The sequence below is a fragment of the Budorcas taxicolor genome, chromosome 21 (genome assembly GCF_023091745.1).
Source record: "Budorcas taxicolor isolate Tak-1 chromosome 21, Takin1.1, whole genome shotgun sequence".
NCBI lineage: Eukaryota > Metazoa > Chordata > Mammalia > Artiodactyla > Bovidae > Budorcas > Budorcas taxicolor.
Genome location: NC_068930.1, coordinates 5,122,510 through 5,146,551, shown reverse-complemented (window position 1 = coordinate 5,146,551; position 24,042 = coordinate 5,122,510). Strand labels below are relative to the sequence as shown.

At 48.7% G+C, this 24,042-nt stretch overlaps 1 protein-coding gene across 1 annotated transcript in view; it reads left to right on the top strand.

Annotated features, from left to right (window-relative positions):
* ATP10A (ATPase phospholipid transporting 10A (putative)) overlaps positions 1-21,071 on the top strand; it is a 180,544-nt gene extending 159,473 nt beyond the window's left edge. Inside the window, exons 14-21 of the mRNA XM_052659931.1 lie at positions 6,528-6,837; positions 9,543-9,619; positions 13,033-13,158; positions 16,988-17,188; positions 19,329-19,409; positions 19,488-19,592; positions 19,981-20,168; positions 20,312-21,071. Of these exons, the coding sequence (XP_052515891.1) occupies positions 6,528-6,837; positions 9,543-9,619; positions 13,033-13,158; positions 16,988-17,188; positions 19,329-19,409; positions 19,488-19,592; positions 19,981-20,168; positions 20,312-20,930 (1,707 nt within the window). The 3' untranslated portion in view covers positions 20,931-21,071. The remainder of the gene's footprint in view (positions 1-6,527; positions 6,838-9,542; positions 9,620-13,032; positions 13,159-16,987; positions 17,189-19,328; positions 19,410-19,487; positions 19,593-19,980; positions 20,169-20,311) is intronic.
* Positions 21,072-24,042: the final 2,971 nt, after the last annotated feature.

The following is a 24,042-nucleotide window of genomic DNA, read 5'->3' as shown; positions in this document are numbered from 1 at the left end:
CTATCTATTTTACATATTGTAATTTACGTTTCCATGTTACTCTTTCCATACATCTCACCCTCTCCTCCCCTCTCCCCATGTCCATAAGTCTATCCTCTACATCTGTTTCTCCATTGTTGCCCTCTAAATAAATTCTTCAGAACCATTTTTCTAGATTCCATATATGTGCATTGTGTGTGTGTTAGTCGCTCAGTCGTGCCCTACTCTTAGCGACCCCGTGGACTGCAATCCACCAGTTTCCTCTGTCCATGAGATTTTCCAGGCAAGGATACTGGAGTGGGTTGCCATTCCCTTCTCCAGGGGATCTTCCCAACCCAAGGATCGAACCTGGGTCTCCTGCACTGCAGGCAAATTCTTTACCAACTGAGCTACAAGGGAAGCCCATTAGAATATGATATTTATCTTTCTCTTTCTGACTCACTTCACTCTGTATAATAGGTTCTAGGTTCATCCACCTCATCAGAACTGACTCAAATGTGTTCCTTTTTATGGCTGAGTAATATTCCATTGTGTAGAATGTGCTTTTTATAATTTTTATTATAATTTTTTAAATTTTAATTGGAGGCTAATTACTTTACACTATTGTATTGGTTTTGCCATACATCAACATGAATCCACCATGGGTATACACGTGTTCCCCATCCTGAACCCCCTCCCACCTCCCTCCCCATACCATCCCTCTGGGTCATCCCAGTGCCCCAGCCCCAAGCATCCTGTATCATGCATCGAACCTGGACTGGCAATTCATTTCACATATGATATTATACATGTTTCAGTACCATTCTCCCAAATCATCCCACCCTTGCCCTCTCCCACAGAGTCCAAAAGACTGTTCTATACATCTGTGTGTCTTTTGCTGCCTTGCATACAGGGTTATCATTACCATCTTTCTAAATTCCATATATATGCGTTAGTATACTGTATTGGTGTTTTTCTTTCTGGCTTACTTCACTCTGTATAATAGGCTCCAGTTAGAACTGATTCAAATGTATTCTTTTTAATGGCTGAGTAATACTCCATTGTGTATATGTACCACAGCTTTCTTAATTTAATGACCCAGGCTATGGTCTTTCTTGGTGAATGTTCATATGCACATGGAAAGAATGTATGTTCTGTAATGTTGTTGGCTGGTGGATCAATTAGCTCCTGTTGAGAGATGGTACTTCTTCTGTAATAAGAATTGGAAAACTGCCTTATGCCTCCAATCCAGCCTACTACCTGTTTTAAGAGTCCCTTGGACTGCAAGGAGATCCAACCAGTCCATTCTGAAGGAGATGAATCCTGGGATTTCTTTGGAAGGAATGATGCTAAAGCTGAAGCTCCAGTACTTTGGCCACCTCACGCAAAGAGTTGACTCATTGGAAAAGACTCTGATGCTGGGAGGGATTGGGGGCAGGAGGAGAAGGGAACGACCGAAGATGAGATGGCTGGATGGCATCACGGACTCGATGGACGTGAGTCTGAGTGAACTCCGGGAGTTGGTGATGGACGGGGAGGCCTGGCGTGCTGCGATTCATGGGGTCCCAAAGAGTCGGACATGACTGAGCAACTGAACTGAACTGAACCTGTTTTTATGGTGTTGTATTTGAACACAGCCTTCTCTGTGTTTTTATATACAGTAGGCTGTGTTCATGCTATAATGGCAGTGTTGACTAGTTGTCACAGAGACTGAATGACCTGAAAAGCCTGAAATAATTTATCCTGTCCCCAAATAGTCACTCCATATATTTTTTTATTTTTAAATATAAATTTATTTATTTTAATTGGAGGTTACTTTACACTATTGTATTGGTTTTGCCATACATCAACATGAATCCACCACAGGTATACATGTGTTCCCCATCCTGAACCCCTCTCCCTCCCCACTCCCTGTACCATCCCCCTGGGTCATCTCAGTGCCCTAGCCCCAAGCCAGGTTCGATGCACTCCATATATTTTGATTTCTGTTTGCATGGCACACTTTGTTTGATCTTTCCGTTTTTAATCTACCTGTAACATTACATTTGAAATGAAGCATTGTAATGTAATGTGAGATTACATTTGGACAATAGGTCATGTTTTCATATATCAGGCAATTCCTTTAAACTGGTATGCTTAGATCATTTACATTTATTCTAATTATCAATGTTTGGATGCAAGTTTACTATGTTATCTTTTGTTTTATTATTCTGTTTTTTATTTTTCTATTCTTTTTTCTACCTTCTTTTGAGCTATTTGAACATTTTTTTAGTATTCCATTTTAATTTATCATATGTTTTGACATCACTTAACCTTTTTAGTGTATTTACTAGGCTTATACTATGCATATTGGAGAAGGAAATGGCAACCCACTCCAGTGTTCTTGCCTGGAGAATCCCAGGGACAGGGCAGCCTGGTGGGGCTGACGTCTGTCAGGTCGCACAGAGTCAGACACGACTGAAGTGACTTAGCAGTAGCAGCAGCATACGGAGCATATGTAAGCTGTCAGTCTACCTCATTCCTGTTAGTGGAGTGAAGAAATCTTATCACCCCATGTTTCCCCCAACTCTTCCCGCTAATGTTGTAGGTATCTTATATATTACAGTTGCATATATTGAAATCTTCATCAGATGATATGTACTTTTTCCTTTCAATCTAAAAGCATATTTTAAAGACATCAAGAGGAAAAGAATGGTCTGTTATATTTACTTAAGTTAGATTATATTTACTTAAATTAAATTATATTTGCAATTTTTGCTGCTCTTCTTACATTTCTATTGTTTCAAGTTTCCTTGTGGCACAATTCCCCTTTCCTAGGGGGAAGTTCTATTTTTTTAAATTTTGTATTGGGGTACGGCTGATTAATAAACAATGTGATAGTTTCAGGTGAACAACAAAGGGACTCAGCTGTAGATATACACACATCCATTCTCCCCAAGTGCCCCTCCCATCCAAGCTGTCACATAACATTGCCCAGAGTTCCATGTGCTATACAATAAGTCCTTGTTGGTTATCCATTTTGAATACAGCAGTGTGTTCGAGCCCATCCCAAACTCCCTAACTTTATCTGTTTTTTAGAGTAGGTCCGCTGATGGCAGATCCTCCTGCTTTTCTGCATCAGAGAATGTCTTATTTCACCACGTACCTAGTGAGAAATCAGCAGTCATTTGAACCATAGCTAATGAATCATTATCTGGCTGCTTTCCAGTGTTTTTCTTTAGTTTTAGGCAGCTTCATTATGATATGTTTGGGCATGGATTTCTTTTGATTTATACTCTGGTATTTGCTAAGCTTCTTGAATCTTTGGGGCTGTGTCTCTCACCAGATTTATGAAGTTTTCAGCCATTATTTCATCAAACGCTTTTTCTGCAGTGCACTTTCTCCTCTTCTTCTCAAAGACTGATGACATGTCTTTTGATATTTTCTCAAGGGTCCCACAGGCACTCTCCAGTTTTTAATTTTTTTTCTCTTGTTCAAATTGGATAATTTCTCTTGTCTTTGAGGTCACTGGCTTTTGCTTCTGTTATTTCTTTTCTGCCATTGAGCTCCCTCAGTGGGTTTTTTAAACCTTTTATATAGGATGGTTTTAAATTTACCAAAAGAATTGTGAAGATAGTACTGTTTCACCTACACCTAATTTTGCCTATTATTAACATCATTGCAATTAATAAATGGATATTAGTATACAGTTGCTACTAAAATCTGTGCTATATTCAGATTGTCTTAATCTTCATCTTGTCGTCCTTTTTATTTTCCAGAATCTCATTCAGGACCCACATTACATTTAGTTGTCGTGTCTCCTCAGGTTCTTACTGGCTACAACAGTTTCTCAGGCTTTCTTTTGGATGACCTTGGCAGTTTTGAGGATAGATACAGTTAGATGTTTTGTAGAATGTCTTATATGGGAAATTGTCTGATGTCTCTCTCTTGATTAAAGTTACGAGCTTTGGGGAAGAAGACCACAGACAAAAGGTCATTTTCATCATTTCGTCACATCATGTTGAGAGCATATTCTATCAATGTGGCATATTACTGTGGATGTTAATTTTGTCTGGTTTTTCCACCATAAGCTAATTCTTTTCACCCATTTCACACTGTCCTCTTTGAAAGAAAGTCATTGTGCATAGCTCACACTTACAGAATGTGAGGTTATAATATCCCTCCTTGAGCACAGAGAAATTTCATAAATTGTTTATGTAATCCAATGATGGATACATAAGTGGAATCCAGTGAGCTTTACATTTTGATTAATGTGTTTTGGGGGTTCTGAAATTTGTATTTAATTATTCTTTATATCTTATGTTTTTTGCTGAGACTTTCTGTTTATTTCTAGAATTATTTCTTACCTCTTGGAATACTTTTTAATGACTGTTTCACAGTCTCTTTCAGATAATTCCAGTATATATGTCATCTTGGCATTGACTTCGGTAGATTTTCTTTTTCCACAGCACTGAGAATTTCCTAGCTCTTTATCTGCTGATAAATTTGGAGTTGCATTGTGGGTATTTTAAATGGCATTCTGAAAGTGAAACTGACAGTCGCTCAGTCATGTCCGACTCTTTGCGACCCCATGGACTACACAGTCCATGGAATTCTCCAGGCCAGAATACTGGAGTGGGTAGCCTTTCCCTTCTCCAGGGGATCTTCCCAACCCAGTAATTAAACCAGGGTCTCCTGCATTACAGGCAGATTCTTTACCAGCTGAGCCACAAGGGAAGCCCAAGAATACTGGAGTGGGTAGCCTATCCCTTCTCCAGGGGATCTTCCTAACCCAGGAATCGAACAGGGATCTCCTGCATTGCGGGTGGATTCTTTACCAACTGAGCTGTCAGGGAAGCCCCAAATGGCCCTCTGGTCACTTTAAATTCTGTGGAGAATGTGTATTTTTTTAAGGCAGGTAATCAGTCCTCTTGGGTGCAGGCTACAGGCTCCCAACAGCCTCGGGGCGTGGGGTTCAGTGTCACTTTTGTTTAGCCTTTGCCAAGCTGTTAGAATCTGTCTCGTATTTTTGCCCAGCTCGCCACTCCTAACAATGGTCCACTTCTTTCTGATTCTCTGGGACTCCCTCTGGCTGAAAGGTGAGTGAGTTGCCTTGATCTGCTTTGTGTCTCAGCACTGACTTCCGGGGCCAAGGTGGTGGCCGGACAGATGGAAGGAGGGCAGCGACCGCCTTGCCGTCTGGGCCGCAGTTGGTCTGAGAGGAGGGACACCTCCCTCGGAGTCCCCGGCGACAGGCGGCCCTGCCACCATGGCTGTTCCTGCTGCTGCCCTGGGGCAGAGTCGCCTGGTGCTGGGTTCAAGAGAATCGAGGAAAATAAATAAAAATGGGGTTTCCTCCCTCTGCCCTGAGCATGGAAAGTTCTCTTTTCTGGTTTTCAAGCCAGAAGTAGAGGTCTTTTCACACTGGAGCTTTTTTGTCTTGCTTCCAGCTTCTGTCCAGACATCCCGTGCTTAGAGTACCAGTCTCCTTCCCTAGCCTGACTGCTGCCGTTTACTTTGAGTCCTCAGCGCCACTCGGTGACTTTGTCCGGGTGCCACCGCGGGCTTCCAGGGTGGGGGCAGGATCCGCTCGTTCCATCCTGCCTTGTCAGGGCTTTGTGTTAGGACCTGGGCTTCCGTAGCAGTTCTGCACTGGGGTCCCGCCTTCTCCGTAAAGCCTCCCCGGGCACCGCCGCCCCCAGCCCCACCCTAGAGCAAGGCTCCCCTCTCCCGGTATCCGGCACACTGCGCATTCTGCTCAGTGACTTGCTGTGGTCATGGGGTTATGTGTGTGTCCCGCTTCTTGGCCCATCACCCAAAGTCAATGGCTGCATCTTTTCAGGCTTCTGTTCTCCGTCTCACCCACTTTTCTCAATGGAAAACATGCTCAGTAAGTGCTTATTGGAAACACCTGATTCCCACAGTGCCATGTGGGAAGCTGCTCGCTAACCTGGGGCTCTCTGTCTGTCCATGGAGGAGCAGGATCCAGTGGAGTTCCTGGAGTGTATTCATTCTTAGAAACACTTGTCCCTCCCATGCCTCTGTGCCCTGACCCTGCGGTCTCCCCAGGAAGTTTCCCTATCCTTTCTGGGACTCAGATACAGCTTTGGAAGGGTACTGCCAATTCAAAGCCTCAGAGATTAGGCTTTTTTTTTTTCCTGGTCAACTGGAGAGCTTAAAGATACTCTGATTACACTTCTTTTGAAGCTAATCACAGCAGAAGCTCTTCTTGGTAGCTCTAGGAAACAAGAAGTTCTGAGTAAGGGCCTCTGAGGACCGTGGGGAAGTACCTGGAAAGCTCCCACGGTCTGACCAGCCAGCAGTTCCACCAGTCTGGCCAGGCCTCCCAAAGTGAAGATGCTCTGTGCTAAGCTCTACGCGGTATAATGGAATCAAGTAGAATCTTAGTAGGAACCCTAAACCCACCCAGACTCTTTCATGCTGAAAGTTGACCACTTCCCCTGACTTTCCAGGTGCAGGAGGGTGCCCTTCTGGGCGAGGACTGCAGCCTAGGTCCCGGCAGAGTCTCAGATGTGTCGCTGTGGTAATGTCGATGAGTGACCCATGCATTCTGCTTCTGTCCACTTCAGGAGGCGTGCGAGGCCCTGCTGGACCAGTGCCTGTGCTACGTGCAGTCCTGCAGCCCCCAGAGGACCGCCGGCAGCCTCAGCGTGGGCTTCGCCCCACTCTGTCCACCCTCCGAAGCCACCGCCTCTGGCCCCAGCCTCGTGATCGATGGGAGAAGTCTGGCCTACGCCCTCCAGAAGAACCTGGAGGACAAATTCCTCTTCCTCGCTAAGCAGTGCCGGGCTGTCCTTTGCTGTCGCTCAACCCCCCTGCAGAAGAGCATGGTGGTGAAACTCGTCAGGAGCAAGCTCAAGGCCATGACCCTGGCCATAGGCAAGTATCCAGGCCGGACAGCCTCCTCCTGTGCAGCTGCCTCCTCTTGAAGCATCTTGAATTTCCTACCCCTTCCATACTATACTCTAGGGTGGGAAAACGCTTTCTTGCTCTTTTTCCTATTTATAAAATCACACTCAGTGCAATAAAATTAGCAGTCTGCTCCAAATATAAAGCTTGGATTTGAAAGCCGCAAAATACACTAGCAACAGATATAGCTACATATTATGAAGTCAGTAATTCAGTGTCAAATTAAAAAGTTAGAGCTTCTTACTGTCTCCGGGGAGACAGGAGAGTCCTGTCCTGTGGCTTTGGCCTCAGCAGCAGAGGCCTACGCTCTAAGCCTGACCCCAGGCCAACTTAGGAAGAAGGCCCTTTGTAGGTGCTTCTGATGGCCGTGAGCCACCTGGGGTCCAACTTCATCACGCTTTGGGACCCAGAGACTCCATGGTGATCGGAATTCCCATCACTTCTTGTCTGCTGAGCTTTGTTTCAAGTGTTAGTCACTCAGTTGTGTCCGACTTTTTGTGACCACATGGACTATAGCCCGCCAGTGGACAGGCTCCTCTGTCCATGGGATTCTCCAGGCAAGAGTACTGGAGTGGGTTGTCATTTCCTTCTCCAGGGGATCTTCCCACCCAGGCATCAAACCCAGGTCTCCTGCATTGGCAGGCTGATTCTTTACCATCTGAGCCACCTGGGAGATGATTTTGTTTCAAGACCAGCGTCTAATTTTAAAACATTCCTCCTAAGCTCTGAATAGCTGCTGAATTTTCCATAATTTCCTTAAGGATTGTGTGTCTGATGGTGGCTTTTCCTTGCAGACTGCAGGCCTGGTGAGCCTCCTGGGCTCCTCTCCAGTCTGCACCCGCACCCACCTGTCTCCGCACCCACCTGTCTCCGCACCCACTCTGATTCAAGTCCGACCTCCAGGGAGGTTCAGGGACGTGGCAGCCCCACCTGCTGGGGAGAGCTGGGAGAGACTGCAGGTAGCCTAGGAAAAGGGGTGGTCCCCCGGATTCCCCAATATCAAATAGTTTGGTCTTCCTGCATATAGAATGCACACCTGAGTGAGAGCTTGCTCTGAAATAAAGCTTCCTCACCAATCAGTAATAATTGCCGTATTTTCTACAGGAGGTCTGTGGTAGCACCCCCTTGGTGATGTAGGAATTGCCACCCTGTCACCTCATCAGGACAGTTGAGGCTGGTGATGGCCTTAGCATGGTTGTGTGGAGATGGACCTGCACATCCCCAGGGCATGGTAACTGCTAAGGCGGGGGTGAGTGTGTGTTCACCCACAGCCCCCTGGTTCCAGCTGAGATAAGACAGGCAGCTCTTCTAGGATGGCCCCTCTTTGGGGAGGCTGTCTCAGGACCACCTTTGCCCTCATGTGCCCAGACAGGCCTTTAGGTTTCTCTGAGCAGGTGTTGGAGGCAGAAGCCGAGAAGTTTGAGTCTGGGTCTGCACCCTCACTGGTAACTTTACTCCTCCGTGCTCCAGCCTCAGCCGTAGCAGGAGGTCAGCGTCCCCCAGTGGGCCGGATGTGAGAGTCTAAACATGATACAGCACATTCTCACTGCCTGGTCAGGGCCCGGCTCACTCAGCCACCGCATCACTGGTGTGTGGCATTCACTTAGGAAACTGGGGAAAGAAAAAGGCTGGTCAGAAAGAAAAAAACAAAAAAGAATCTCAAAAGGGAAAGGAAAGGTAAAGACCCATCAACTTTTAGCTCATTTCTTTCTATGAGTTAAGGCATGAATGTGACCTAGACCTGGGCATCTAGCAGTTAATAACCCCGAGAGCATCATTGCCCACACATGTCATTTTGAATGGGACATTCTGGGAAGAGCTGTAGAGGTTACTGCTTCACAGAATTTCAGTTGGACAAATACTGACTTATTCTCCAGATTGGGCCCTCTGCAGTAAAAAACAGAGGAATCACAGAGGAAAGAAGTCCATCCGAGTCACTCTGACTTTACATACCTATACTTCTTACGTGTTTGAAATGGGGGAGGTATTCTGTGATGTGGGCCCTTCTGCCGCCCTGTTCCAAGAACAGTCGCCTCACTGAATGATAATGGCTTTTAAGTCTCCGGTTGTCTTTCCCCAAAGATGTTGAGAGCTCTGACCCTCTGCCTCTACACACTTTCTATCAGCAACTTGACTAAATGCATAGATGGTCTCCTTAATTACATGCTTAGAGAGCCCAAGGGTGGGCGCAGTAACAAGCTAGCCAGACTTGAGTGTGCCGAGCTCCACAGTTTGCTGGGCAGAGTTTAACCTTGGTTCAGTTTAGAAAACTCACAGGAGCATGAATGGAAGTAGCCTTGACTGCCGTGTGACAAAGCCTAGAGTGGGTCAGGAGTAACAGTGAAGGTGGTGATCCTGTTCTGTGCTCGGTGCTCTGTGAAGGGCTCTACTGGTGTCTGAGCCAGTAGCTTGGAACGTGTCCTAACTGGAAAGGGGTGCTGGCCGCTGCTGTCTCAGATTCTTCCTGGTTTGGCTGGTGGGTCCAAGCCTCCCAGCAGGTTTGTTCTGACTGCATAACCCGGCTCCCCTGGGGCAGGGGCTGCACTGCCTCTTCCTTACTCCTCCCTAGGCCTCTCCACAGTTCCCAGCTCACACCACAGTCCTGGGAAGACCCATCAAGCCTGGTTAATCATGTACATCTCAGCTCATGACTCTCCCTGCCTGTGCTGTTCTAGGAGACGGAGCCAATGACGTCAGCATGATCCAGGTAGCAGACGTGGGCGTGGGAATCTCAGGCCAGGAGGGCATGCAGGTAAGGACAGGGGGCTGTCCTGGGCAACCAAAGGGCTCCCACTGTGAGCCACGCTGGGCTCCCTGTGAGCCGTCCTGCAGAGCTGAAGGCTTGGATCTTGATACAGCTGGTGCTCACCTGCTGCTAAGCCGGCAGTAAACCAGGTGGCAGGCGGCTCTTGGTGTTAGTGAAGCCGTGCAGTGAATGTACCGTTAAGTCTGTTTCTGTGGAAAGGTGGCCTGGAGTGGGTTGTCTCTGCAAGGCATTGTTTATTGCTCCTGAACATCAGTAATACCGTGGGCTTTGCTATAGGACTGTTGTGTCTTGGTGTCACCATGAAGATGGAGGAAAGCTGTCCTCACTCATGTGGAAATTCATCTGTGTTTTTCATTTGCCACTGTGTTGGTTCTCCGCACATGACCCAGATGATGAATAAATGGTTCATTACAAATGTACTTCTTTGGGATGTAGCAGTTCTACATTTGATTAAGTTTGAATAACAGTATTTTTAACTTGGTGGAGACTTTTGGGAACAGTCTATCCAGTTGTCTTCTTTTAAAAGTCAAGATGTTGTTCACTGCTTGGTCATCGGTTGTTCATTGGTGTGTTCACCGTGTAACTAGCTTTAGATCACACATGTGTGTCATGCTTGTGGAGGTTCATTGATTTTCTCACTTGACACTGAAATCACAGTCTGATGGAAAGTCCTGAGCCAGAAGCACAGTCGCTCCATCCCAGACTCATCCTCAGCACATAACTCTCCTGCGCCTCGTCTGACCTGGGTTATGTTACTATACATGTTTTCTTCCTCCATAAAATGGAAAATGGAACCCAGTTGGGACTCATCCTTGCCCCTCCTCCCAGTGACATCACATGCTGCTGCTGTTGCTAAGTCGCTTCAGTCGTGTCCAACTCTGTGCGATCCCATAGATGGCAGCCCACCAGGCTCCTCCATCCCTGGGGTTCTCCAGGCAAGAACACTGGAGTGGGTTGCCATTTCCTTCTCCAATGCATGAAAGTGAAAAGTGAAAGTGAAGTCGCTTAGTTGTGTCCAACTCCTAGCGACCCCATGGTCTGCAGCCTACTGGAGTGGGTTGCCATTGCCTTCTCTCTGACATCACATGGGGGAGCTCAAAAATGTCTATTGAATGAATGAGAAAAATAGTTGATTCCATCTGATTTTTTCAGCATGGCCTCCTTTGCACTCATTTCCTAGAATGAAAACTTACCCAGGGCAGTTCTTCTAAACCACTCGTGCAGAGAAATGCAGCCAGTGAATCCACTTTGTATCAGGGTCTCTAAGATTGAGCATGCTGGTGAGGAAGGACATGAGCTGTATCCACTGCAGGGCCTCAGGGCAGGAGCCAGAGGATTCAGTGAGCCATGAAGGCGGTGTGGGGATCAGCCTCACTGTAGGGGCATTACTGAGACTCAGCTTTGATTGGACATGACTTCTACATGGAGTGTCACTGGATGCTTCCGTGTTTACTTGAAGCTATACTTCTTTATTGAGGGTGCATTATGTAAAGTGACGGTAAGACTCGACACTTTCTCCTACTGTTCTAAGGGCTCAGGTTCCCCAGGGGAATGTGGCCCCGCTTGCTTGTTAGTCAGTCCAGTAGGCAAGGGGACATTGTGCAGAGCTCCCTGGAAGACACACTGTGTGGGCGCTGTGGCTGTAGGGACCCGAGGAGTCCAAGCTGAGTGTCTGAGGAAAAGTGATGGTAGTTGCAGCTCCCCAGCTCAGCCAGGGTGGAAAGGGTGTCCCAGGCAGGGGAACAGAAAAGACCAAGGCGATTCTGTCACTCTGAGACACCCAGTCTTTTAGGAGTCATGTGATCGACCATGTTTGTTGAGCACCCCATGGGTCAAGTGGTGACTGGGAGCCAGGGCTGCAGGTGATCACAGTGTCTACCGTGCAGGGTCTCATGGAATATTCAGAAAGATCAGAAAGGGAAGGTAGAGAAGTATTCTGACTTAAACCAGGGATCATAATTGAGTTGTGGTGAGTGCTGTGAAAGAGCGACACGAGTTTCCCTGCTGAGGATGTGATGGGAGGCCCTGCCCAGCTGGGAACACTGGGGAGGCCACCGTGATTGGGGGAGCGAGTGGTATGTTCAGGGTGTGGAGGCGGGAAGCTGGGCCGAAGGGTGGAGGATAGGCCAGCAGGGCCTGGAAGGAGGGGCATACCTGCGGTTCTCAAGGTCGGGGCTGCTTCCCAAACACCCCCAGGGCTTCTCCTTAACTCTGTCTCAACATCAGCCGTTCACAGGGACCACATGTGACGGTATCTGTCTCCAAGTCTGTGTCTGGAAACCAGAGGGTCTTAATACATGATTTTTGAGAGGAAGAATTGTGGAATAAACAAAGGAAGAAAAGATGCACAAAACCCTTAAGGCTCCCACATATTGACAGGAAGAGGGGTAAAGATACTGTTTGCTTTCAGATCCTTACTTTTGGGTTCAGAAAGCAGACATTCTAAGGCTTCATTCTTTTCTGCCATGTGTAATGATGTTACTTTGTTTCACAAATGGGACGGTATTATCACCTGCTCTTTTCTGAGTGATATTTAAGGGAAGTCTGTAAAATTTGAAAAGCAGACTTAAATGTTTGTGTGGAACAACCTTCAAAGATAAGCAAAAATGTATCTTTGACATTTTCATGGATTTTTCCCCAAAATAATGAAATTCATTCCCAAATAATGATGTATTCCAAGTTATTTTGGACACAGATGTTGTCATTAGGATGGCACTGTCTGGCCCAGTTAGTTTAATTGTGTAGAATGTGGTGCTCAGTGAGGTAAAGGCAAGCTTCCTCCCCCAGGCTCTTTCCCGTCTGCAGACGAAGCCTGCCATCCATCCCACTGTCCTTTCAGGCCGTGTCCAGTGCCCTACAGTGGGCACCCTGAGACTGGGCTGGTTGGCGGGCAGGGCATCCATGGGCCTGGCCTTGCTCATCACCCGTGGCTCTTGGGGAGAATGACCCAGTGGACACCTCGCAGAACAGCTGTCTGTCTGTCCCTGAGGCATACCTAAGGGGCAGCTTTGGTTCATCTTTGGGTTGGGATCCTAATATGATTTGGATGAATAAAACATCAGAGAGTGGGAAAAAGCAGGGAAACTTCATACATCTCCATATTTTTTTTAGTTTGCTTAAAATAAAAAAGCATGGGAAAGAAAAAGCAAAAACTTTACAAATCCATCAATAACATATATTTGAAATCTTAAATATGTCCTCTAGAGCAGTATCCCTAAACTAGAGTGTGGTCGATATTGGATTTTTCTTAAATGCAAGCGTTCATCCTGGAGACAGTGGTAACAGCCAGTTCAGACTGCATTTCTGCATCCCCGTTGCACCTTGTGTTTGGGGGGAGTTAAGGTGGACCTCAGCCACAGTGAGGCAGCACCAACAACTGGCGCTCTCTCCCTCTCAAGGCAGTGATGGCCAGCGACTTCGCGGTGCCCAAGTTCCGATACCTCGAGAGGCTCTTGATCGTTCACGGACATTGGTGCTATTCCCGGCTTGCCAACATGGTGCTGTACTTCTTCTACAAAAACACAGTATGTATGTGATGCCAGTGTCAAGGATTTTTGATGTGAAATCCGTGAGAGTCACAGGACTGTTAACTGAACGTGGTCTGTGGGCCATCCCACAGCCTCCCGTTGGTCCTACCCCACTTGGCTTCTGTGGATTTTTCCCAGGCTGGTCTGCCCTTGCACCCTCAGTCTCAGAAATCTTAACTTACTTGCCACTCTGAGCATGGAAACAGGTAGATCCAAGGAAGAAGTCCACTTGCAGCTTTATAATAGGTAGAGTGACCGTGGGGTCCCGGGGTTTGCATGAAGTCCTCAGTCAGTGGGTGATCGAGGCTCCTTTCTGCCTCTGCCCAGCTGACTCCAGTTTCTAGGCCCTTTACTGCTCTGTCCCTGTCTCTCTCAGGAGTGGTCTCCTAGGATGCTCTGATCGGTGCTCTCTCAAAGCACATGGGCTCATCTGATGAGTGGAAGTGTGGTTGGCAGTCTTGGGTCAGCATGAGAGGACTCGGCTGGGCTGTGACCCTGTTGATAAGCAGGCTGTTGAGATTGCCCACCGTCTTTGAGAAGCCTTTCCTCATCCCCTGACTGCCATGAGTGTACATACGCCTGTGGCTGCATTGTTGCTTCTGTGTTTATTCATCAACCACAGGCGTCATCACGTTTTACCGTAGTTTCCCATTCAGGAAACTTCCACACTAGACACTGACACTCCTCTACAGCTCTGCTACACACCTAGCCCGCTGCACCGTCTCAATAAATACATGAATAAAGTACTTTTGCTTATAAATCTAGGATTACAGAACCAGTCAATGAGGTAGTGAAATGGTAAAAATGGCTCAGAGGTTAAAGCGTCTGCCTCCAATGCGGGAGACCCGGGTTTGATCCCTGGGTTGGGAAGATCCCCTGGAGAAGGAAATGGCAATCCACTCCAGTATTCTTGCCTGGAGAATCCCATGGACAGAAAAGCCAGGTGGGTTACAGTCCATGGGGTTGCAAAGAATCAGACATGACTGAGCGACTTCACAAACAAACAAAACTGATTTCATGGCAGTTTGTTTATTCAAATACAAATGGACTTTGATATAGCAATTATGACATTGAAGCTTTGGGCTCAGGTTTAATGAAGTAGAAATAAATGGCAAAAATCACGCCCACCCTGGGCCAGCAGGAGGGGGCTGCCACCCTCTGTGCTGGCAGGTAGACCCCCTGGAGCCTGCTCATTCTGTACTTGACCTTTCAGTTAGGCTGTGCGCAGACCTGCTTGGCTCGGGACAGTTCTGTTTCTTCAGGGACTCTGATTCAGGGCCCTGGTCTATTTCCTGCTGGCCCTAACATTTAATTCTTAGTTCCGTCACTACTGTGTCCTTGGCAGACAGCTGTGTGGCAGCAGTAGCCTCCAGGATGGACCACATGGCCATCTCAGGACCCTACCCTTCTTGTGAGGTATAGACACTCTGCTGAGAACTTGCTGGATTGCTGCTTGTCCTTCTTGCCTCTGATAGGAGGCAAGGAGACAAAGTAAGTAATCTCTTGAGGTAGCTGACTCTTCAGAGTAGTCCCTTAGATCTGCCCTGCTGGATCCATAGCTCCAAAGTCAAGAGCGTGTCTAATTTTATAGGTTAGGTCCTGGAAATTAATTCAGATTGGGTTCTCCCTGGGACTCAGTCCATGCAGGGCTGTGCTGTGCTGTCCCTGACCTCGTCAGATCCCCTTGCTACTGACTGCCTGGCATTGCCTCCCCAGCACCACCCCCTCCTCGCACAGAGTTGCAAACCGAGAGGCTCCCAACTCCCGAAGGGGTAGGTGGTGCTTTGAGCAAAGGTGAGTGGGGCTGGGCAGGCTGGAATCCCAGCCCCATTTCTCTGTCATTGGCTGTGCAATCTGGAGCAAGTTATTTGCCTCCTTTGGATTTTGTTTTCTTTATCTGAAAACAAAACAGAACATAGGAATTTGAACTCTGCTCTCGTAATTCCTAACAAAAACTTCTCAGACTGAGGGGGAGGCATTCAATATTTCAGTGCAGAAGAGACCCAGAGTGGCTACCGGAATGGACAGTGCCTCCTCTCTGCTGCAGCGAATCTGTCCACGGGAAGGGGGCAAGGAAGGAGAAGGGGCCTCTTTTGATTCTGTGTCAGATGCAAGGCCTCTGTGAACAGGCACTTAATCTACTTGAGAAGTTCAGAAATAATCCCTCTGCCTCCCAACTTGAGAAATTCATTTGTTTTCAGAATAAGTTCACCTGCCTTCCAGTACGGAGTAGAGAAGGAAAGTTTCCATAGCAACAGTGGTTTGAGAAGGCTTTGGGTAGTACATGAAAAAAAAAAAATCTCAATTATCTAAGTACTTTTTCTCCTCTGTGACTCCACTTGTTTACTGATGAGTCACTAGGCTGCACCTGAAGAGATAGAAGAGCCATAAGCAGGTGTGGGTGTGAAAAAGGGAAGAAAGTTAGTGAAGAAACCAAGTCTGTCCATTTTCAGAGTGGAGGGGAAGAGTTGCATTAGGGCAAAGACTGAAACAAGGTTTGGAAGATCTGGGTCACTAGAGGTGTTACCAGTGTAGACTGTCTTTTTTTCCTGATCATTGGAACAAGCCATTTTTTTAGGTCAAGAAACGTCTCTGAGCTCTACCTCACAGAGGCTAAGTGACTGCCTCAAAGTCAGAAATGTGCACAGCAGCAGCTCCAGAACCCACCCCAAGGCCACTGTCTGCAGTGTCCAGCAGAGAATTTTCTTCCTCCGTTGCTCCTTCAGGCCAAGACCCCCGAGTGGCTGATCAAGATTGGTTTGTTACTCATTCAGTGACCACTGTCCAGTCATTTGACCCCTTGGACCTTAGTTTCCTTTCCTCTAAATGGGGTGAGCACGCCAGCCTTGCTTGAGCCTCAGATGAAGGAAATAGCTGTTCTGACAGTAACAGCCACAGATGACACTTAGGAGCATCTCAGCATGTAGGGAGCTCTTGTGAGTGCTTCAAAGTGTATTAGTCATGAATTCTCACCGCAGCCCACAGCTGAGTGCCACTGGTGTGCCCATGCCATGGACAAGGTCACTGGGGCACAGAGTGGCTAAGTTATCTGTGCCAGCTTGCATAGCTGGTAAGTGTCGGAATGCCTTGCTGCCAGCCCCTGTCCTACCCCCCATATAGCATCAGGATGTTCAGTGACCAAGTAATAGTGGGAAGAGGCTCACCCAGGTCCTCACGCTGGGCATGGGAGGAGGTTCCTCCATCTCTCTGCACCTCGCTTTCCTGTTTGGGATAGCCATAGGGACCAGCAGGAATGCCTGTAGCTCACCCGGACAGCAGAGTACCCAGCGGAGGCTAGGGCTCAAAGTCGCGATTACCACCCTGCTTGTGTGTGCGTCCTCCCCTCCACGAGAGTCAGAAACTGTACACTGTTCCTCATTAAAGAGAGGAAGGCAGCATCCAGGGTGTGGTCCCAGAGGAGCGCAAGGAAAGAAGCCTGGCAGTGGGTGATGTACCCAGCTGGCCCTCTTGACGTGAGCCCCCCTAGACCCCGCCAAAGCGTTATTTTGTTTTCTTATGATCTGTGGCCCTTTGGCCACAAGACTGCATCCCTCCCAGGGCTGTTGGTGGGAATCCCCAGCTGCTGTTGCTGCCCTTCGGATGCCGGAGGGATGCAGGAGGGGAGAGAGAGACGGGGACCAAAGTGAGAGCCATCTCTGGAGACAATCTCCGCGCACAGATTCAGTCTTTCCAGCCAGACTCTGCCAGGCTCTCGGCCGCCTGGGCCAGGAGTCTGCGGGACAGCGGCCCGCGGGGCGGCTCTTGGCCCCTGGGACAGGACTCCGCGGGCAGCTGGGAACCGCCGTCCCACCCTTTCTGACCACAGATGTTCGTCGGCCTCCTGTTCTGGTTCCAGTTCTACTGTGGCTTCTCCGCGTCCGCCATGATTGACCAGTGGTACCTGATCTTCTTTAACCTGCTCTTCTCGTCGCTCCCCCAGCTCGTGACTGGGGTGCTGGACAAGGACGTGACGGCCGACGTGCTGCTCGCCGAGCCGCAGCTCTACCGGAGCGGCCAGAACATGGAGGTGAGCCCCGGCCCGCGCCGCCCTTTCCGTGGACACCCTGGGCAGACAGAGCAGGGGAGATACCGTATGAGATCGCTCAGATGTGGAATCCCAAATGCAGTTATTTACAAAACAGATTCACTGGTTTTGAAAGCAAACTTTTGTTACCAAAGGAGAAATATGGCATGGAGGGGTAAATTGGGAGCTTGAGACCTTAACGTACACACACGACTATATTTAAAACAGATCACCAGCAAGGATCTACTGGGTAGCACAGGGAATTCTACTTGGTATTTTGTAATAACCTATGGGGTGAAGAATCTGAAGAAGAATGTGTGTGTGTGTGTGTGTGTGTGTGTGTGTGTGTGTGTGTGTAAAACAGAATTACTTTGCTGTATGCCTGAAACTAACACAACATTGTGCAACACTGTACAACTATACTCCAATAAAATTTTGAAAATAAAATCTCAAAAAAAAGGACAGTGGAAGAGTTAGAACTCTAGACTCTGACCAGTGGGAGGAAAACAATGAATTCTGTCTACTTGACTGCAGTGGGTTTAAGTAGAAAAAGTTGATTGGTTGTGATGGTATCAGGGGTGTATGTATGGGCCCACACTCATCACAATGTTTACTGGAGTGGGTTGCCATGCCCTCTTCCAGGGGCTCTTCCCTCACCCAGGATCGAACCCACAGCTCTGTGTCTCCTGCACTGGCAGGCGGGTTCTTTACCACTAGAGCCAGCTGGGAAGCTCTTTTGAAAATATACCAAAGTGAAAACTGTCTTTACACTAAGAGGTTCCAGGAGCCCAAGGAAAGCCCGTTTGGAATCCAAGTCACGGACATGTGGGATGACTGTAGGAAGAACAGGGATTTTTCTAAAACATCCCCAAAAGAAATGTGATTTCCTTTGAGTAGGGATTAATGAGAAGATAAACCCATTGGGAAACCCTGGGAAAACCAAGTGAACACAAACAGATAATGTAAATACATCTTTCCATCAATATACTGCATAGATTGGCATGCTGACTCCCAGCTGTCCCTGCTGGTCAGTAAAGACAGCCACGTCAGTGCTTCTCTTGGGCTGATTGGAATTATACATGTGCCCAGGGAATAGAGCCCCGCATCTCCCACAGTGGTCTATAAATAATTCATAACTGATTTACTGAAGCGCTGACTTCCCACCAGGCTTCCCAGGTGGTGCAGTGGTAAAGAATCCACCTGCCAGGTGGATGGAAACACAGGAGAGAAGGGTTCAATCCCTGGGTGGAAAAGATCCCCTAGAGTAGGAACTGGCAACCCTCTCCAGTGTTCTTGCCTGGAAAATTCCCTGGACAGAGGAGCCCGGAAATCTGCAGTTTGTGGGATGGCAAAGAGTCAGACACAGCTGAACTACTGACTTCCCATGGGCAGCCTGGGACGGGGGCTACTGAGGGAAGGGTAGATGAGGGTCTCTGCTCGTCACCTGGAGGCGCTCCTGTACTCAGCCAGGTCTCACCTCCTAGGTGAGTTTGTTCTGGGGACTAACAGGAAGGGGCTGCCTTTCCTCAGTGCTTGGTAAACGCTTGTCTTCGTCTGCTCTGAATGTCCTGTGGGCCAGTGCTTGCTCTTGCAGCTCAGAACTCAGCAGGGCCAGATGGAGACGTGGGCACCCAGACAAGGAAGACTTGATTTGTCCATTTCAAAGTCATTTTTGTCTTTTCCATGCAGCTAATTGATTTTAACATTAGGAGACATCTGTGATTTGTTAAAATAACTAATTTTTAAGAAACATTCTAGGGGGTCCACCAACAGAGGGAAGCAAAGCCCTGACAAAGTAGAAGGACTGAGATTGGAGAGGCTGCCAGAATTTCATGCTCTAGTCCCTGGCTAGGGAAATGCCTCGTGGGATTTTAGAATGCATTTCCTCTTTTTCCTGTTGTAACGGGCCTTGCAGACCCAGATGCTGTCAGTGACCAATTCAGCCTCAAGGGCCCTTGTGGAGTCTTTCCATAGTGTTTTTCCACCGGGCCCCAGCCCCTGGGACCTCCCTCTCCAAGGCCTGACTTAGCAAGTGTCCCTGGGGTGCCCGGCTTGTGCCTTCATGGCCCCCAAGGGGGACTGGAAAACCGTGTGAAGAGATGAGGCCATCCCTATAATCCCTTTGCTTGTTCTTGTGTCTCAGGAATATCGGCCTCGCACGTTCTGGCTGAACATGGCCGATGCTGCCTTCCAGAGCCTCGTGTGCTTTTTCATTCCCTACCTGGTAAGTTGGCCCCTGGCCAGGCCTTTCCCGCCAGCTTCATCCGGGGATGCACAGACAGATGACCCTGCTGTCTTTCAGGCCTACTACGACTCTGACACAGACATCTTCACCTGGGGCACCCCCATCACTGCCGTCGCCCTGTTCACGTTCCTCCTGCACCTGGGCATCGAGACCAAGACCTGGGTGAGAACCATGGGACTGACCCAGAAGGGGTCTGGTCTATGAGCCCTCACTGATGTGCCCAGTCCATGAGCTTGAGCAGGGTTTTGTGAAGCCAGCCTCTCTGTGATGAGAACAAACCGGGTTCCCGGGCTGGCCACATGGACCCAAGCCTGGGTGGGGGGCAGCTCCAGCCCAAGCCCGTGCCTGTCCTGAGCAGCGCTGGGCTCCTGCCTCCTCCACCCAGCTCTGCTTAACCCTCCTTCCCCTGGCCCCTAGCTTCCATCGCCCAGCCTGTGTTCATGCCAACCCACCCTGTTCCCACTGTGCCTCTGAGAACACTGCACCTGCTCTAGGGAGACCAGTGCACTTTTGTTGAAACAGAAGCCCTGTTTTTCTCTTTACCCCTCAGACCTGGCTCAACTGGACGGCTTGTGGCTTCAGTGTCATTTTATTTTTCACCGTGGCTTTGATTTACAACGCTTCCTGCGCGACGTGCTACCCTCCCTCCAACCCCTACTGGACCATGCAGACGCTAATGGGCGACCCCGTGTTTTACTCCATTTGTCTGCTAGCGCCCGTGGCTGCTCTGCTGCCCAGGTAAGTGTCTGGGACAGTGGCCTTCAGGTCCCACATGGGCTCGGAAAACACTGTCTTTGCTGTGCTTCTGCACCATTCGAGTCTCAGAAGCTCAAAGGCTTCGTGGCAGCAGTAGCTGACTGTATTCTGTATGTTCTTTCCAGGTTGTTTTTCAAAGCTCTGCAGGGGACCCTTTTCCCTACCCCACTGCAGCTGGGACGCCAGTTAGCCAAGCGGTCCCCCGGGAAATTCAGGGCTCCCAGAGAGACCTCTGTTCGGGGGCATATCCCGGGAGAAGCAAGGACCAAGCCACCGGGACAGAGGAGCATCAGTGTGGCGCAGGCCGTCTCCCGGGACTGCAGCTCACGCGTGTCTCGGGGCACGTGGCAGCCGGCCTGCTCCCCCGAGGCTGGCGGGGAGCCCAGCGCGGTGGACATGGGCGTGCCGCGGAGGGAGGGCACCCTGCCAGACAGGCTGGGCAGCCAGCCCTCGCGGTCCTCCTCGCCGGGGCCGGTGGCCGTGGAGGGCTGTCCAGGGGGTTCCAGGATGAAACCCATGAGCGCCAGCCGGCCTGCCCCCCTGCCGTCCGTCTTCAGCGTGCCCGGCCTTGGCTCCCTCAACTGGATGTCCTCGCTGTCCCTGGTCAGCGGGCTGGGCAGCGTCCTGCAGTTCTCCCGGAGCAGCCTGCCCGTGGACAAGCATGACGGCGACTTCCTGCCCAGCTCCACGCCGCCCAAACGGGACCTGTGTGGCTCGAGCGGGCAGACCACAGACTGCTTCTAGGACCCCCTTCCAAGAAGCACGGCTGGCAGTGCAGAATGAAAACCTTGAAATGCTCTTTTTTTTTTTTTTGAAAGATGTTGCTATTATTTATGTTTATTATTTGCACAGAGTTCTAGTGAGGTATATTTTATATATTTCTGAGGCTGACACAGGAAATGAACGGTACTGAAAAAAGAAAGTTTATTTTTAAAAAATTTTGAGTATACTGAAAAGAAAAATAAGAGCTTTATCTTATATAAAAGTTTAAAGAAGAGAGACACTTGAAAAGGTGTGTTTATATTTATTTTTTCATCTCATTTTATTAAAGAAAACGTGGTCTGTTTGGTTTGCTTCAGTATGTGTGACCTTTGCTTTTCCTGAATGTAAACATGTATGAGCACAGTGCACCCCGGTGGGGAGTGAGGATGGGGTGGAGGAACGTGACGGGCACACACATGACTTTGGCGGAGATCCTCACTGTCTGTCTGTCAGTCCCACCACTAGGAGGGTTGGGTCTCTGCTTCACCAGCAAAGGGAAATTGAAAACTCTGGGAAAGCAGACACACAGACACACAGAATTCATTCCAACATTCATTTCTATGCAGGCATTTGGTAAAGATCACCTGTAGGTATTATACTTCCTATGAAGGTTCTTGCCTGTTAAAATCATAATAAGCAATAAACAGCCTTCACTTTGCAAAGAGATCATGTCCGGTTGCCACTGCTGTGTGATGTTATTAATATGTTACCTAATGTTACTAAAGACCTGTTTATATGCCCAATACATAGGCAGGCCAAACAAACCAAAATGTTGGAGTTCGGAGCAGAGAAATATTTACTGCCAGACCAAGCAAAGAGATTGGGTGGCTTGTGCTGTGAACACCCCTAAGGATTTCCACAAAACTTTTTTAAAGGCCACGTGAGGAAGGGGCATCCCAGGGTCTGTGATCAGCTGTGACAATTCCCTAATTGGTTGATGGTTATCAGTCCTTAGGTGCCAGAAAGTCTGGAGGCTCGTGGTCATCAAGCAGTTCATTTCTTCCATCTGGTGGTCGTTCCAGCATCTGAAAAACTCAGGAAATATGCATCAGATACTAGGTACTTCAGAGATTAGCTACAGCAGAGGATATGGGGAGGGGTCCATCCCAGGAAGACCCCGTAGGGTCCTGCTCTTTGCTGCACTAACAGAACATGTTCTGAGTACTCTGGGACACTTCTCCATGGCTGGTTCTTTTAGATTCCATGAAGGAAACAGCTGGGTGACATGCAGGCTGCACACTGGGACATTGACACGGGCTATACCAGCACCAGGCATCAGCACCTACAAGACGCTTCCTGCTAAGAGGCTGGGCTTTTTACCTTTTTGTCTTATGAGTCACTACTGCCATCTCTCTAAACAGAGAAAAAGGGAAGGAAGAGATGATAAGAATTTGAGGCAGCTATGTATTATTTCCTCTTCAGAACCCTCTCTGGCTCTGCCAGCCACTGTGAGTTGCCTGCTTGCTCCGCCTGGGGTGTGAAGTGAGCAGGATGTGCTCCTGCTCAGGGCCCCGTGGAGCTTGTTCCCGAAGCAGCAGTGTGCGGAGGTTGGAGGATCTCAGGACTGGGCAGCTTCTGGGCATAGCATGCCAGGTAGAATGGCATTTCCAGTGTATGTGGCTCATTGCACGAGGCAGGAAACATGCCTCATCTGGTCAGATGCAAAGGAAGACGGCTCGTCTGCAAGGCCAGAGAAGTGGGCCCCGAGGCAACTGGACACGCAACTCAGACCTCAGGTTTCCCTTTCCTTCCGGTGCTCAGCTCTCTGAGGTCAGCGTGATCCCAAGGCTGGCTCTGTTCCTGGTGATGACATGGCTAGAACCATCCCAGGGCAAGTGCTCACATCGTGCTCCAGAGGGGAGAGGACGTCACTCTCCACATACTGAGCAAACGTTTCCTGGACCTCTCCCGGGTTGCAGGATGGCCTTAAGCCAGTTACTGGCAAATTGTGGGGAATGTCCTGATGGGTTCCAGGCTGGAGCTAGGAGAGAGGTCAGCTTCCCTCCAACTACCAGGGCTGCATATGTGGATACTCAGTAATATCTGAGTCTGTTAGAGGGGCAAGAGAGGAGAGGAAGGGGAGGGATTTCAGCAGCCATCAATGCCCAGGACTGAAGGTGATCCCATTTCACCCATCCCCACCCCCATGCCTGAGGTTACTTCATCTGTTTTTGTAGCAACACATATGAAAACAATTTCCTTGGGAAGATGCACAACTCTACTGTTTGCTCAATTAAGGATTGTTAGTACAAAGTACAAGAACTGAAGTGAAGTCGCTTAGTCGTGTCCGACTCTTTGCGACCCCATGGACTGTAGCCTACCAGGCTCCTCCATCCATGGGATTTTCCAGGCAAGAGTACTGGAGTGGGTTGCCATTTCCTTCTCCAGGGGATCTTCCCAACCCAGGGATCGAACCTGGGTCTCCCGCATTGTAGGCAGACTCTTTACCATCTGAGCCACCAGTATCTGAGAATTCAAACATCTCAACTTGCAGACTTTCCTGCCCTCACAATTGCCTTCTTTCCAAAGACATCTTAATGTGACTTCTCTGGTGGCGCAGTGGATAAGAATCCATCTGTGATGCAGGGGACACGGGTTTGATCCGTAGTCTGAGAAGATGCCACAAGCTGCAGAGCAACTGAACGCATGCACCACAACCGCCTGAAGCCTGTGTGCCCAGAGCCTGTGCTTCACCACAACAGAAGGCACCACAGTGAGAAGCCAGCACCCCAAAACAAAGAGTTGCCCTGCTTGCCGGGACTAGAGGAAGCCCCCACAAAGCAGCAAGGAGTCAGCACAGCCAAAAATAAAAGACGTTTTACCTTCATAGATACTTCCTCCTGAGAAAGGAATGATCCAGAAAGACAGTTTGTGACTATGCCTATCAAGGCCATTTCAGAGAAAAAAACATCATAAAAGGCATTGGCTGTTAGCTGCCCAAAGGATAAGGAATGTTTCTAGAAGCCTACAGTAATACATCGCAAGTAGCTAAGTTTAGTCTCAAATAATCATCCTAGAGATGAACTCCATGATTATCTCAAAAGAGCCCTGGGAGGACTTCGCTGGTGGTCCAGTGGTTACGAATATGCCTACT